This window comes from Bos indicus, chromosome X (assembly GCF_029378745.1).
Source record: "Bos indicus isolate NIAB-ARS_2022 breed Sahiwal x Tharparkar chromosome X, NIAB-ARS_B.indTharparkar_mat_pri_1.0, whole genome shotgun sequence".
NCBI classification, from domain to species: domain Eukaryota; kingdom Metazoa; phylum Chordata; class Mammalia; order Artiodactyla; family Bovidae; genus Bos; species Bos indicus.
Genome location: NC_091789.1, coordinates 104,477,024 through 104,492,361, shown reverse-complemented (window position 1 = coordinate 104,492,361; position 15,338 = coordinate 104,477,024). Strand labels below are relative to the sequence as shown.

Here is a 15,338-nt window from a genome sequence, read left to right as displayed (position 1 = left end):
GCCTGAGGATGGATAAAGGGATAAAGAAAATGTTGTATGTATCTTTTTATATACACACACACATACACACACACACACACACACACACACACACACACTAGAATATTATTCAGCCCTAAAAAGAATGGGAATTCTGCCGTATGTGGCAACATGGATAAATCTGGAGGACATTTGCTAATTAAAATAATGTAGTCACAGAAGGACAAATTCTATATTTGCATGAATATGAAGTGTCTTAACTAGTGAAACTCATAGAGAGCAGAATGGTGATTCCAGAGAGAATCACCAGAGATAACAGGGAGCTGCTTTTCTATAGCTATAAAGTTTCATTTACATAAGATATGAATAAGTCCTTGAAACTTGCACAACAATAAGCATACAGCTAAGACTAGTATATTGTGCCTTTAAATTAGCCTCCAATTAAAATAAATAAATACATTAAAAAACAAATAAATAAAAGGAAAAAAATTAAGTACAGAGCTCATGGTGTTTTTGCCAGTTAAAAAACTAAGGCTAAGGTCTCACCTAAAAGAAGAAATTTTGCCTTACAAGCTTCGGACCTACAAGCCCTATCCAAAGACAGCTTTGCTCTATGCCCACGAGTTCAAGCCTACCCATGATGTTTGAACCTGAATGCCTGGAGTTGCTTAGCCAGCCTTCACAATCACATAATGCAATTCTTATAATAAATTTCTTAATAATAATTTATCTCTTATTGGTTATGCTTCTCTTATTGAACCCTGACTGATATAAGGAGTTATAGTTAGATTCTGTATTCTTCAACTGGAGTGGTTCTGATGATAAATTATGTTTAAGAAAGCAAGTTACAGAGTAATATGTATAGTACAATTTGTATCTTTTAGTATAATATTTATATTTTTATAAAGTCTTATGTGTATATGTTTATATGAACTTGAGATTAGTATGAAAAGAAACACATCAAATTAATACTGATTATCTCACACAGCATAGGAGCAACAGAGAAGGGAACAGAATGCTAAACTTTATTATATTTCCATATGTGCTTAAATGGTTATTATGACTATGTATTTTATAATTTAAAAATAAAAATAAAAAACAAAAATTATAGTAAATCCACATGACAGCCATAAAAATAATGATTAAAATAGTAAATGATTTACAGAAATGTTAATGATATAATTTTAAGTGACAAAGATATAAATTTATATCTGTCATGAAGTGGCAGAGGTTGGGGGAGACAGAAATAAAGATTCAGGCACTCTAATTTTTTTTTTTAATTTAGACACATAGGAAAAAAGATGGGAAGGAAATATACAAAAATATTTATAAAATTTATCTCTGGGTAGTATGTTCATGTGTGATTTTTAGGTGTTTTTTTCCTTGTATTTTGTGTTTTTTCCCCAAAATTTCTTTCAAAGAAAATGACTTACTGTTATAATTAGACCAAATTCTTAATATTTTTAAAAAGACGACTGTTGGGAAGCAATTTCTGGAAGCTTTTCTACAGTGTGGGAGATATGTTGGAACCAGAGTGAATGGTATGAGTCTTCTAGTTGATCTAGGATCTGCAAAAAGCACACTAAAACAATTCCTCTAATAGCACTAACAATCTAGGCAGTGTCAGAGATTGTTGGTGCCTTCCATTAGGACAAGCAGCCAGTAGAATTTCTGTAATGATTCTACATCATGTCCTAAAGCAGTGCCCAAATGCTAAAAGCAAACTGAATTCAATGGGACTTATAGTGAATTATCAATAAGTACTCTACCCAAAACCTGAGAAGACTTAGATAAGACGAAGCAGTGTCTTTCTGATGATCCTTCCTTGCCTTTGGACCATTTCAATCCCAATACTTCAGATAGGAAAATATATTTGTACCAGGACTCAAATGGTAGGCCCATTTTTTTAGAGGCAGTTTCTTCCAACTTGAATACAGATGTTTTAAGGTATAATTCTCCTCCTTTAGGCAGGAGAAGGCAATGGCACCCCACTCCAGTACTCTTGCCTGGAAAATCCCATGGGTGGAGGAGCCTGGTAGGCTGCAGTCCATGGGGTCGCTAAGAGTTGGGCATGACTGAGCGACTTCACTTTCACTTTTCACTTTCATGCACTGGAGAAGGAAATGGCAACCCACTCCAGTGTTCTTGCCTGGAGAATCCCAGGGACGGGGAAGCCTGGTGGGCTGCCATCTATGGGATCGCTCAGAGTCAGACACGACTGGAGCAACTTAGCAGCAGCAGGAGTGAGGCAAAACCAGAAACTCTGGTGTCCTCTCAAGGAATTTCAAAGCCTGGCTGTATTGTATTTTTTATGCCAGAAAGGCAGGACGACGAGCAGGAGACCAGATAGTACTTTGTAAACCACAAGGTTAAATGCTAAATCCCACAGTGGGAAAGCAGTATAAAAAGTATCTCTACCAGCTATATTCCGTGTGGAAAGGAGAATAACTTATTTGAAATAAAAGAGTATGGTTTAGTGTGATTCTACATCATGCAAATGGTCCTGGTTTTAAATCATGCAAGTGGCCCTGTTATATTTTCTATAATTTACTTTAAAATACTTTTATACAGAGGACATGATATATACAAGAACATTAATAGGGGCATTTAGTTAACACCTAAAGTGATCTAATCAGGAATACACACTCAAGAAGTGATTTGTTAACATATTGAACATTCAGAAGTCTTTGCTCAAGAGGCCACAACTACCAGCAGTTCAGTCACCTTAATTTGGGAGGCCTAATTAGTCTAATACATGTGAAAATGAATTTTCACTGATAAAAAAGAATGCTGTACAAGATGTGCCCTCTCCACAAATGTCATATAGGCACTTGAGCCTTCACAAGAACTGGGTATAAGAATCCAGTGAACCCTGCTGCTGCTGCTGCTGCTGCTAAGTCGCTTCAGTCGAGTCCGACTCTGTGTGACCCCATAGACGGCAGCCCATCAGGCTCCCCCATCCCTAGGATTCTCCAGGCAAGAACACTGGAGTGGGTTGCCATTTCCTTCTCCAATGCATGAAAGTGAAAAGTGAAAGTGAAGTCGCTCAGTCATGTCCAACTCCTAGCAACCCCATGGACTGCAGCCTACCAGGCTCCTCTGTCCATGGGATTTTCCAGGCAAGAGTACTGGAGTGGGTTGCCATTGCCTTCACTGACAGTGAACCCTATAGCCTATATATATACTTCAGAAGGAAGCCTGAAATTTAAGATTGAAAATGAGTACTATATTTTGGCCTAATCAGAGGATTTTGTCACCGGACTTTGACTAGGAAGTTAGCTGAAAGTGAAAGTGAAAGTCTGTCAACCGTGTCCGACTCTTTGTAACCCCATGGACTGTATATAGTCCATGGAATTCTCCAGGCCAGAATACTAGAGTATGTACCCATTCCCTTCTCCAAAATTACCAAATCTGCCTCAACTAACCTAAACTTTTCACAGAAGATGCTGTTGTGTATCTAAAGACAGAGTTCTGACTTCATTGAAATTACAGAACAGGCTGTATGACTGCTTTTGTGTTTGTTTGCTAATACACTTTTGTATGTTTGGGAGAATTGAGCCTGAGGTTTGATTTAAGTGTATTAATCTCATCTAACAGTGATAATGTAGGGGAAATCAACCTCTAAGTATCACTTAACCCTGACTAATAGAAACTATTGTTATCTGCCAAAAATAACCTAATAATAGGAAACCACCAAAGTGGATTATGTCAGTTTACAACACAAATTTCTCTGCCTCTAGAAAAATGAAAATTAATTTAACTCTTCTATGTTCTTCATACCCATATTCTTCTTTCTCCTCTCAGGTCACTTACCAATTTTTTCATCTTCCTGTACCATTTTCCTCTCTTCTCTGAAAGCTCTGAGCCAGCGTATCTTCTCCTCCAATTTCTTGGCAAAGAATAGATGTATCTCCTCAGTCTCCTTGTTGTGAAGCTTGAAGGCATTTTTCATGCTTACATTAAAGTCATCATCTCTGCCATCTTCAATGTCCACTACCTCATATTTATCCATATCAATGCGGCCTTTGTAGTATAGAATGTCTCTCCGGATCAGGTCCTAGACAGAAAGAAAGAGAAGGCTTTTTGTTGGAGGTATGTGGAGAGTGGGTATAAGGACAGTTGGCACATATGCACAGCAGAATGCTAACATTGCCATTGTTCTGGTGTATCAGTGAGAGGTGGTTTGGTTTAAATCTGGACAGGTTACCTTAGCTTATGACACTAACAGTTGGCTAACTAGATGCTATTAGAGAAATCCTCTGGCCTACATCTGTGGATTTTGTCTCAGACCTCAGCCTCAATGCACATATGTGTTTACAACAAGACTGCTGATGTGAAGTAGGAAGCAGTAAGCCACACATGCACTGCTACAAAGGGCTTTTCCTCTTCCAAAATATTTGAAAGCCTTCCAGAAGTATGAAATGAACTGACTAGTTGCCTGAAGTATACTCAGGAATCTAAGTAGGCCATCAAGACTGGCATATCAGAGAGGGAATGAGTGATAAGAGTAGTTAGGTAGTCAAAGGCTGCTGGCCAGGAAGGATTACCTAGAGAAGGCTGAACACTTAGAATTCTGGGGGTTTTTGGAAAAGGACTCGTCTAGCAGGAGAAATGTAGGGAAAGTGAATAAAAAGCTTCATATGTTGACATGGATGAATCTCACAAATCTTATTGCATGAGAAAAATAAAAGTAGTAGTTGGATACAAAAAATATATTGCCTATCCATTATGATTGTTATTTTTATTCTTGGGTATATGAAATTGAATTAAACCCAGTCTATTAGACACTCATAATTACTCAATGTATAGTGCCCTTATATCTCTATTCATTTACTTGCTTACTTACTTTTATTGACATATTAAGTTTTGGTGAACCCAATGCCCATTCCAAAACCTGTAACACCAAGGCAGCCCACATATTAAATCACATGTTCATAATTCCCCTGCTTTCTATTCTATATAATTTTATCTCATCTACATGTATTCTGTTTATATAAAGTTAAAAAAAACACAAAACAATGCCACATAATGTTTAGGGATATATACAAAAATTATAAGAAAAATACAACAATGATACATGCCAAATTCAAGGGAATACAAAGAGGAGAATGGGGACAAGAGAGAAAAAAGGGAAATGGATGGAAGAGGGAGAGGAGGAAGACGATATTTATAATGATTTATTTCTTAAATTGAATGGTTTGCCTTGGAAACAAGCAGAGATGATTTTGTCGTTTTTGAGATTGCATCCAAATACTCCATTTCTGAAGCTTTTGTTGACTATGAGGGCTACTCCATTTCTTCTAAGGGATTCAAAATAAAGCAAGGCAAAGGCTAATAGAGTTTTGCCAAGAGAATGCACTGGTTATAGAAAACACCCTCTTTCAACAACATAAGAGACAACTCTACACATTACTCTACACTCTCCAAGACTCTACACTCTACACATCACCGGATGGTCAATACTGAAATCAGATTGATTATATTCTTTGCAGACAAAGATGGAGAAGCTATATATAGTCAGCAAAAACAAGAGTGGGAGCTGATCATGGCTCAGATGAGTCCAGTTCAGTTCAGTCGCTCAGTCATGTCTGATTCTTTGTGACCCCATGAACTGCAGCAGGCTAGGCCTCCTTGTCCATCACCAACTCCCAGAGTTCACCCAAAACCATGTCCATCGAGTCGATGATGCCATCCAAATATCTCATCCTCTGTCATACCCTTCTCCTCCTGCCCTCAATATTTCCCAGCATCAGGGTCTTTTCAAATAAGTCAGCTCTTTGCATCAGGTGGCCAAAGTATTGGAGTTTCAGCTTCAACATCAGTCCTTCCAATGAACACCTAGGACTGATCTCCTTTAGGATGGACTAGTTGGATCTCCTTGCAGTCCAAGGGGCTCTCAAGAGTCTTCTCCAACACCACAGTTCAAAAGCATCAATTCTTCGGTGGTCAGCTTTCTTTATAGTCCAAGTCTCACATCCGTACATGACCACTGGAAAAACCATAGCCTTGACTAGACGGACCTTTGTTGGCAAAGCAATGTCTCTGCTTTTTAATATGCTGTCTAGGTTGGTCATAACTTTCCTTCCAAGGAGTAAGCGTCTTTTAATTTCATGGCTGCAGTCACCATCTGCAGTGATTTTGGAGCCCCAAAAAATCAAGTCTGACACTTTTCCCACTGTTTCCCCATCTATTTGCCATGAAATGACAGGACCGGATGCCATGATCTTAGTTTTCTGAATGTTGAGCTTTAAGTCAACTTTTTGACTCTCCTCTTTCCTTTCATCAAGAGGCTCTTTAGTTCTTCTTCACTTTCTGCCATAAGGGTAGTGTCATGTGCATATCTGAAATTATTGATATTTCTCCTAGCAATCTTGATTCCAGCTTCTGCTTCCTCCAGCCCAGCGTTTCTCATGATGTCCTATGCATATAAGTTAAATAAGCAGAGTGAAAATATATAGCCTTGACATACTCCTTTTCCTATTTGGAACCAGTCTGTTGTTCCACGTCCAGTTCTAACTGTTGCTTCCTGACCTGCATACAGGTTTCTCAAGAAGCAGGTCAGGTGATCTGGTATTCCCGTCTCTTTCAGAATTTTCCACAGTTTATTTTGTTCCACACAGTCAAAGGCTTTGGCATAGTCAATAAAGCAGAAATAGATGTTTTTCTGGAACTCTCTTGCTTTTTTGATGATCCAGCAGATGTTGGCAATTTGATCTTTGGTTCCTCTGCCTTTTCTAAAACCAGCTTGAACATCTGAAAGTTCACAGTTCACATACGGCTGAAGCCTGGCTTGGAGAATTTTAAGCATTACTTTACTAGCGTGTGAAATGAGTGCAATTGTGCAGTAGTTTGAGCATTCTTTAACATTGCCTTTCTTTGGGGTTGGAATGAAAACTGACTTTTTCCAGTCCTGTGGCCACTGCTGAGTTTTCCAAATTTGCTGGCATATTGAGTGCAACACTTTCATAGGATCATCTTTCAGGATTTGAAATAGCTCGACTGGAATTCTATTACTTCCACTAGCTTTGTTCGTGTGATGCTTCCTAAGGCCCACTTGATTTCACATTCCAGGATGTCTGGCTCTAGGCGAGTGATCACACCATCATGATTATCTGGGTCATGAAGGTCTTTTTTGTACAGTTCTTCTGTGTATTCTTGCCACCTCTTCTTAATATCTTCTGCTTCTGTTAGGTCCCTACCTTTTATGTCCTTTATTGAGCCCATTTTTGCATGAAATGTACCCTTGGTATCTCTAATTTTCTTGAAGAGATCTCTAATGTTTCCCATTCTTTTGTTTTCCTCTATTTCTTTGCATTGATCGCTGAGGAAGGCTTTCTTATGGCTCAAATCATGAATTCCTTATTACCAAATTCAGACTTAATTTGAAGAAAGTAGGGAAAACCACTAGACCATTCAGGTATGACCTAAATCAAATCCCTTATGATTATACAGTGGAAGTGACAAACAGATTCAAGGGATTACATCTGATAGACAGAGTGCCTGAAGAACTATGGATGGAGGTTCATGACATTGTATAGGAGGCAGTGATCAAGACCATCCTCAAGAAAAAGAAATGCAAAAAGGCAAAATGATTGTCTGAGGAGGGCTTACAAATAGCTGAGAAATGGAGAGAAGCTAAAGGCAAAGGAGAAACAGAAAGGTATACCCGTTTGATTGCAGAATTCCAAACAGCAAGGAGAATAAGAAAGCCTTCCTCAGTGATCAATGCAAAGAAATAGAAGAAAACAATAGGATGGGAAAGACTAGAGATCTCTTCAAGAAAATTGGAGATACCAAGGGAACATTTCATGCAAAGATAGGCTTGATAAAGGACAGAAATGCTATGGACCTAACGGAAACAGAAGATATTAAGAAGAGGTGGCAAGAATACACAGAAGAACTATACAAAATGACCCAGATAACCGTGATAGTGTGATCATTAACCCAGAGCCAGACATCCTGGAATGTGAAGTCAAGTGGGCCTTAGGAAGCATCACTACCAACAAAGCTAGTGGAGGTGATGGAATTCCAGTTGAGCTATTTCAAATCCTAAAACATGATGCTGTGAAAGTGCTGCACTCAATATCCCAGCAAATCTGGAAAACTCAGCAGTGGCCACAGGACTGGAAAAGGTCAGTTTTCATTCTAGTCCCAAAGAAAGGCAAAGCCAAAAATGTTCAAACTACTGCACAATTGCCCTCATCTCACACGTTAGCAAAGTAATGCTCAAAAGTCTTCAAGCCAGGCTTCAACAGTACATGAATCCTGAACTTCCAGATGTTCAAGCTGGATTTAGAAAAGGCAGAGGAACCAGAGATCAAATTGCCAACATCCATTGGGTCATGGAAAAAGCAAGAGCATTCCAGAGAAACATCTACTTCTGCATTATTGACTACCCCAAAGTCTTTGACTGTGTGGATCACAACAAACTGTGGAAAATTCTTCAAGAGATGGGAATGCCAGACTACCTTACCTGCCTCCTGAGAAAGCTGTATACAGGTCAAGAAGCAACAATTAGAGCTGGACATGGAACAACAGACTGGTTCCAAATTGGGAAAGGAGTATGTCAAGGCTGTATATTGTCAGCAATTCCTGCTTACTTAACTTACATGCAGAATCCATCATGCTAATTGCCAGGCTGGATGAAGCAAAATCTGGAATCAGGATTGCCAAGAGAAATATCAGTAACCTCAGATATGCAGATGACACCACCCTTATGGCAGAAAGTGAAGAAGAACTAAAGAGCCTCTTGATGAAAGGTAAAGAGGAGAGTGAAAAAGCTGGCCTAAACTCAACATTCAAAAAACTAAGGTCATGGCATCTGGTCCCATCACATAATGGCAAATAGATGGGGAAACAATGGAAACAGAGACAGACTTTATTTTCTTGGGCTCCAGAATCACTGCAGATGGTGACTGCAGCCATGAAATTAAGACATTTGTTCCTTGGAAGAAAAGCTATGACCAACATAGACAGAATATTAAAAAGCAGAGACATTACTTTGCCTACAAAGGTCCCTCTAGTCAAAGCTATGATTTTTCCAGTAGTCATGTATGGATGTGAGAATTGGAGTATAAAGAAAGCTAAGCACCAAAGACTTGATGCTTTTGAACTGTGGTGTTGGAAAATACTCTTGAGAGTCCCTTGGACCAGAAGGAGATCAAACCAGTCCATCCAAAGGGAAATCACTCCTGAAATTTCATTGAAAGGACTGATGCTGAAGCTGCAACTCCAATACTTTGGCCACCTGATGCAAAGAGCTGACTCATTGGAAAAGACCCTGATGCTTGGAATGATTGAAGGCGGGAGGAGAAAGGGATGGCAGAGGATGAGATGGTTGGATGGTGTCACCGACTTAATGGACATGAGTTTGAGCAAACTCTTGGAGTTGGTGACGGACAGGGATTTTGAGATGGACAGGGAAGCCTTGTGTGCTCCAGCCCATGGGGTCGCAAAGAGATAGACAGGACTGAGCGACTGAACTGAACTGATGTCATATTCCCCGGTCTTCCTAGGTGGCGCTGTGGTAAAGAACCTGCCAGCCAATGTAGGAGACCTAAGAGACATGGGTTTGATCCTTGGGTCAGAAATATCCCCTGGAGGAGGGTATGGCAACCCACTCCAGTATACTTGCCTGGAGAATCCCATGGATAGAGGAGCCTGATGGGCCATAGTTCATAGGGTCTCAGAGAGTTGGACGCGACTGAAGGGACTTAGCACACATATATTCAGATTCCCAATCCTAAGTCTTCACACTGCATGGTAAACAGAGCTTTTCTGTAGGGTGTGGAAAACTGTCTTTAAGGATTCTCAGCGTAGCTCTGTCCATCTCAAAACCCTAGGTTGCCAAATACATCATGGTGTTCTTTTCTTTCCATAATGATTATGCACATAAATCATCTTGTAATCATATAAATCATTTTATTTATAATCAATCTCTAAGTTTTTGCACAGAGATTGGTTCTAATCCATTGGGTAATCCTGATATCAAGTTTACAAGAAAGATAGGTCTGCTATACAGAGTGGGACAATGTAGTTACAAGTCTGTTTCAGAGTTTGGATTCCTTTTACCATGCTCAAATTGGACAAGTTTGGTCCTGCCAAAATAATGGGGTGGCTCCTTGATGGTTCAGCAGGTTAAGAATCCATCTGTCTGCAACACAGGAGACACAGGAGATGTGGGTTCAATCCCTGGGTCAGGAAGATTCCCTGGGTCAGGAAGATTCCCTGAGTAGGAAATGGCAATCCACTCCAGTATTCTTGACTGGAAAATCCCATGGAGAGAGGAGCCTGGTGGGCTACAGTCCAAAGGGTTATAAAGAGTCGGACATGACTGAGCGACTAAGCATACATGCACACTCATGAACTAACTTCTATAATACCTAGGAACACTTTGTGAAACAATATGCATAAAAAGTTGGCCCTGTCAAACTAACTACAAAAGCAGGACAAGCTGAGGAGAATGTATCCATGTAGTCTACTTTGATTCTGTAAAGGCATGAAACCTACCTTACAAAACATAATACACATGCACATAGACCTGGACCACACAGCTAATAGGTGGGTGCCCACCTGGCTAGAATATAGGCAGAGTCAACCCTCCCTCTATTCCTAACTTCAGCCTGCTGCTTCCTTTCCCTCTGAATTGGTGTGTCATAAACATTATTAGCCTTCAAAATCTTTAATAGTTTTCAAAAATGGAAAGGATGCACATGATCTTAGAGCTAAATTAAAAGCATCAACTGAACCTCCTATTGTTTCTCTAGGTATTTGAGGATAATAATGAATGACAGAGAATTCTGTCTTTGTGGCAGGGGAATAGGACTAGAGGGATGTGTCATTAAAATTCTCCCTTTTCCTGGTCTTTCTGGCTCCCCAGAGGGTTGAAAGTGAGCTTTCAGACATCAGATTAGTCATAAAGCTAAGTGAAGGGATGTGCTAGGAATGATTAAGAATGACCCACTGTTCAGAAAACCGACCAGAAAGGGTAGCTAAGGCCACTAAGCAGCACAGAATGGTGGAAAGAACATCAGTTAGAGTTTAAAGTTCTGAGTTTGAATTTTAGCTGCTTAATCTCCTAGCTGTGTGGTACTGGGCAAATGAATTAACCTTGCTAAGGCTCAATTCCCTCAACTATAAAACTAGGAGAGTCATATTTACCTTGTAAAATTGTTGTAAATCTCAAATCTAAACATGCAGTATCCAGGTCATGAGGCTAGCCTTACCTGATAAACATGGTGCTGAGCTTTCTTGCTTTCAGACCAGTGTTTCATAGATCTTAAAAACTCCTTTTGATAAATGTAAAAAACCCATTGCCTCCTTTAGTTCATTTGAACTTTCAAAGTAAGTTAAATATTGTGATAGAAAAGAAATCAAAGTCAAAGCAACTCTGAATGTTTTAAAATGTACATAGCTACCCCACTGTCCCTGGAAATTCCAGAAACCCTTTCAGGGCAGGGGTGGTATTAGTGGTGGGTGGCAAATACTGTTTGCTACTTACTCACCAAAATCACAGATCTATACCTGGGCTCACACTACTATCCCCTCCCTGACCCAAAGAAGCCTTCTATTCCAGTCCTTTCAGACTTTAAGACCAAATTCACACATTCTTCCTCCTCAAAGAAGCCTTCCATGACTGCACCCTCTAGATCACATCACTACAGTTTTCCTTTTCTGAACACTAGCACTGACTATGAAGACTATGAAGACACTTATGAAGACAACTATAAAGACTATGAAGACAACCAGCATTCAATTACCACCCTAGTGAATTTGCATTAGTTCTGTTTTATATGTTTTATTGCTAATTTTGTCTGTCCATTCAGGTTGTGCCCCGTACTGAGCTTTCCTTGGTTTTGCCTTATTTAGGAGTTATCCAGGGAAGGAAAGCTGATAAAGGCTCAAACATTTTTTCTGCTCAGCTTCCACACACAGCAAGAGGACAAAGCTCTCCTGGGCCCTAGTTGCCTGTGGGATTGCTGGGACTGGGATGCCCACATGCAAATTGTTAATGGTGATCTGAGTGCTTTCAAAGGCACATGGTGAATAGGTGCTCCCTACAGATGCTATTTCGGAGAAGGCAGTGGCACACCACTCCAGTACTCTTGTCTGGAAAATCCCATGGATGGAGGAGCCTGGTGGGCTGTATAGTCCATGGGGTCACTAAGAGTCGGACACGACCGAGCAACTTCACTTTCACTTTCCACTTTCATGCATTGGAGAAGGAAATGGCAACCCACTCCAGTGTTCTTGCCTGGAGAATCCCAGGGATGGGGGAACCTGGTGGGCTGCCGTCTATGGGGTCGCACAGACTGAAGCGACTTAGCAGCAGCAGCAGCACAGATGCTATTTAGACTTCCCTGGTGGCTCAGACAGTAAAGCGTCTGTCTACAGTGTGGGAGACCGGAGTTCAATCCCTGGGTGGAGAAGATCTCCTGGAGAAGGAAATGTCAACCCACTCCAGTATTCTTGCCCAGAAAATCCGATGGATGGAGGAGCCTGGTAGGTTACAGTCCATGGGGTTGCAACGAGTCGGACAGGACTGAGCTTTCACTTTCACTTTCACAGATGCTATTTGGGTCTTCACAATTTCTCTGTCTAAATGGGGTTGTTTCTAACAGGATGGCCACCTTCCTCCTTTTCCTTTCTACTCATCCAAGTTGGAGGAGATTAAGGGAGCTAGTGCTTCTCTAGGATGGTCCTGGCACCTGCAGCCAAGCACTCTGGCCCTGGCTCTAGCCATGTCTCCAGCAAGGAGCTTATCCCCATCCCTGACATTACGTGATTGAAACAGCTGGGAGCTGTTTGAACTTGGCCTTACTGGGTATTCATGGGGTTTACTGAAATACTATAGTACATTTTGTACAAATGGCAGATGCTGCAGTCTGGGGAATGTAACTGTTCAGGATTGAAGTTTGCCTCACTTGCTTGTCAGCAAGGTTCTCCCTACCTCTTTTGAGGGGGCCCTGGCTACTCACCTCTAGCCTAACAACCCTGCCTTTCTCTTCAGATCCTGGGGAAGGCACATGGTGCTATGACTGGATTTGTCTTTATCATTATAACATTGCAGCATCTAGAATACATTCTTTTTTTAATTAATTTATTTTAATTGGAGGCTAATTGCTTTACAATATTGTAGTGGTTTTTGCCAAACATTGACATAAATCAGCCATAACGACAACAACGACAACAGTGAACACTTAAACAACAGACATTATGCAGCAGACACTACTCTAAATACTTTCCCCCCAGCTTTATTGAGGTATAAATAACAAAACTTATATATATTTAAGGTATACAACTTGATGTTTTTATATATGTATGCATTATGTAATGATCATCACAATCAAGTTAATTAACATATCCATCATCTCACATAGTTGTCTTTTTTTGAGATGAGAAAATACTTCAGATCTATTTTCTTAGCAAATTTCAATTATACAATACAGTGTTGCTAACTATAGTCACCATATGTATAATACATTAGCTATCCAAAACTCATTTATCCTACATAACTGAAAGTTTTTACCCTTTGACCAACATCTCCCCATTTTCTCCACCCAAATGAGCCCCGGCAACCACCATTCTACTCTCTACCTCTATGAGTTGGACTGTTTTAAATTCCATATATAAATGAGATAATATAGTATCTGTCTTTCTCTGCCTTATTTTACATAGAATAATATCTTCCAGGTTCAACCATGTTGTTGGGCACAGCAGGGTTTCTTTCTTTTTCAAATATTTAATAATATCACATTGTGTATATGTGTGTGTGTATGATGTTACCTTTATGTGTTCATCCCTTGGCAACTACACTTTGCATTTATTAACTTAAATCATCCTATCTTGCAAGTTAGGTACTGTTATAATCCCATTTTATGAGAAACTGCGGACATAGAGCAGTTAAGAAACTTGCCCAGGAATAAAAGCTACCATTTATGGCATAGCTGGGATTTGAGTCTAAGATATCTGGCTCTAAAAATCTGTTCTTGTTTTAACCACTGTGTATACAGCCATGAAGTTAAAAGATGCGTACTACTTGGCAGGAAAGTTATGACCAAACTAGAGAGCATATTAAAAAGAAGAGACATTACTTTGCCAACAAAGGTCCATCTAGTCAAGGTTATGGTTTTTCCAGTAGTCATGTGTGGATGTGAGAGTTGGACTATAAAGAAAGCTGAGCGCTGAAGAATTGATGCTTTTGAACTGTGGTGTTGGAGAAGACTCTTGAGAGTCCCTTGGACTGCAAAGACCAGTCCATTCTAAAGGAAATCAGTCCTGAGTGTTCACTGGAAGGACTGATGTTGAAGCTGAAACTCCAATACTTTGGCCATCTGATGTGAAGAACTGACTCATTTGAAAAGACCCTGATGCTGGGAAAGATTGAAGGCAGGAGAAGAAGGGGATGACAGAGGATGAGATGGTTAGATGACATTACCAACTCAATGTACATGAGTTTGAGTAAACTCTGGGAGTTGGTGATGGACAGGGAGGCCTGGCGTGCTGCAGTCCATGGGGTCTCAAAGAGTTGGACACGACTGAGTGACTGAACTGAACTGAACTGATACTGCCTCTGAATAAAAACGTCCTGAATGAATGATCACTGAATATTTACTGTGTGCCAGGCCCTATAACTGTATTACCTCATTTAACACTGAGATACAACACACTTGTACATGTACATGAACTTGCATGAGGTACAACAACATGCAACACTTCCTCGCATGTAGATACTATTCAGTTCAGCTTGATGATTCCCATTTTGCAAATGAGGGGATAATAAAAGGCACCCAGGAGGTGTCCAAGATTACATAGCTGATGGGAAAAAGTAAACTGGTGGTCTCTTGTCTGGCTCTAGAACCCATGACCTTAACATTATAGCTCACTGCATCCCATTCCTTCAAGTGATTCTCCTCAAATCCTCCTGAAGTGAATTCTATCATCAGGTTGACTTGACATTGATAAGAATAAAGACTTAAAGAACTGATGCAAGGTTAAGCAAATTAGTAAGAGATAGTAGAGTCTTGGACTCAAGTGTTCTTGTTTTAAATCCACTGGTTTTAAAGTAGAAATCTTTTTTTCTACTCTATTCCATCTCTGATGCATTTTTGAGTTGTTCCAAATGCCTCAACCTCCAAGTCTGGCCCTTTAGTTCATGAAAAAATGGTCCAAAGGCAGAAAGTTCCATGAACAGAAGAAATTATCTCTCCAGCATCCCTACATTCAATTTAGTTCCAATTCTCCCAGAATATGATGAAAGCAACAAAAAACTAAGCAGTTATGATGCAGGGGACAACAGAGCATGTCCAGACTGGCACAATTGATGAAAGATAGGGAAAAGGCTGTTTGTGGCAACAGCA

The 15,338-nt window shown here is 40.1% G+C and overlaps 1 protein-coding gene across 10 annotated transcripts in view; it reads right to left on the bottom strand.

The window, feature by feature from the left end:
- ARHGEF9 (Cdc42 guanine nucleotide exchange factor 9) overlaps window positions 1-15,338 on the bottom strand; it is a 420,722-nt gene that overhangs the window by 23,431 nt on the left and 381,953 nt on the right. For all 10 annotated transcript variants that reach the window (XM_070783846.1, XM_070783849.1, XM_070783851.1 and 7 more), the window contains one exon: window positions 3,793-4,036. In XM_070783846.1, coding sequence (XP_070639947.1) covers window positions 3,793-4,036 — 244 coding nt within the window. The remainder of the gene's footprint in view (window positions 1-3,792; window positions 4,037-15,338) is intronic.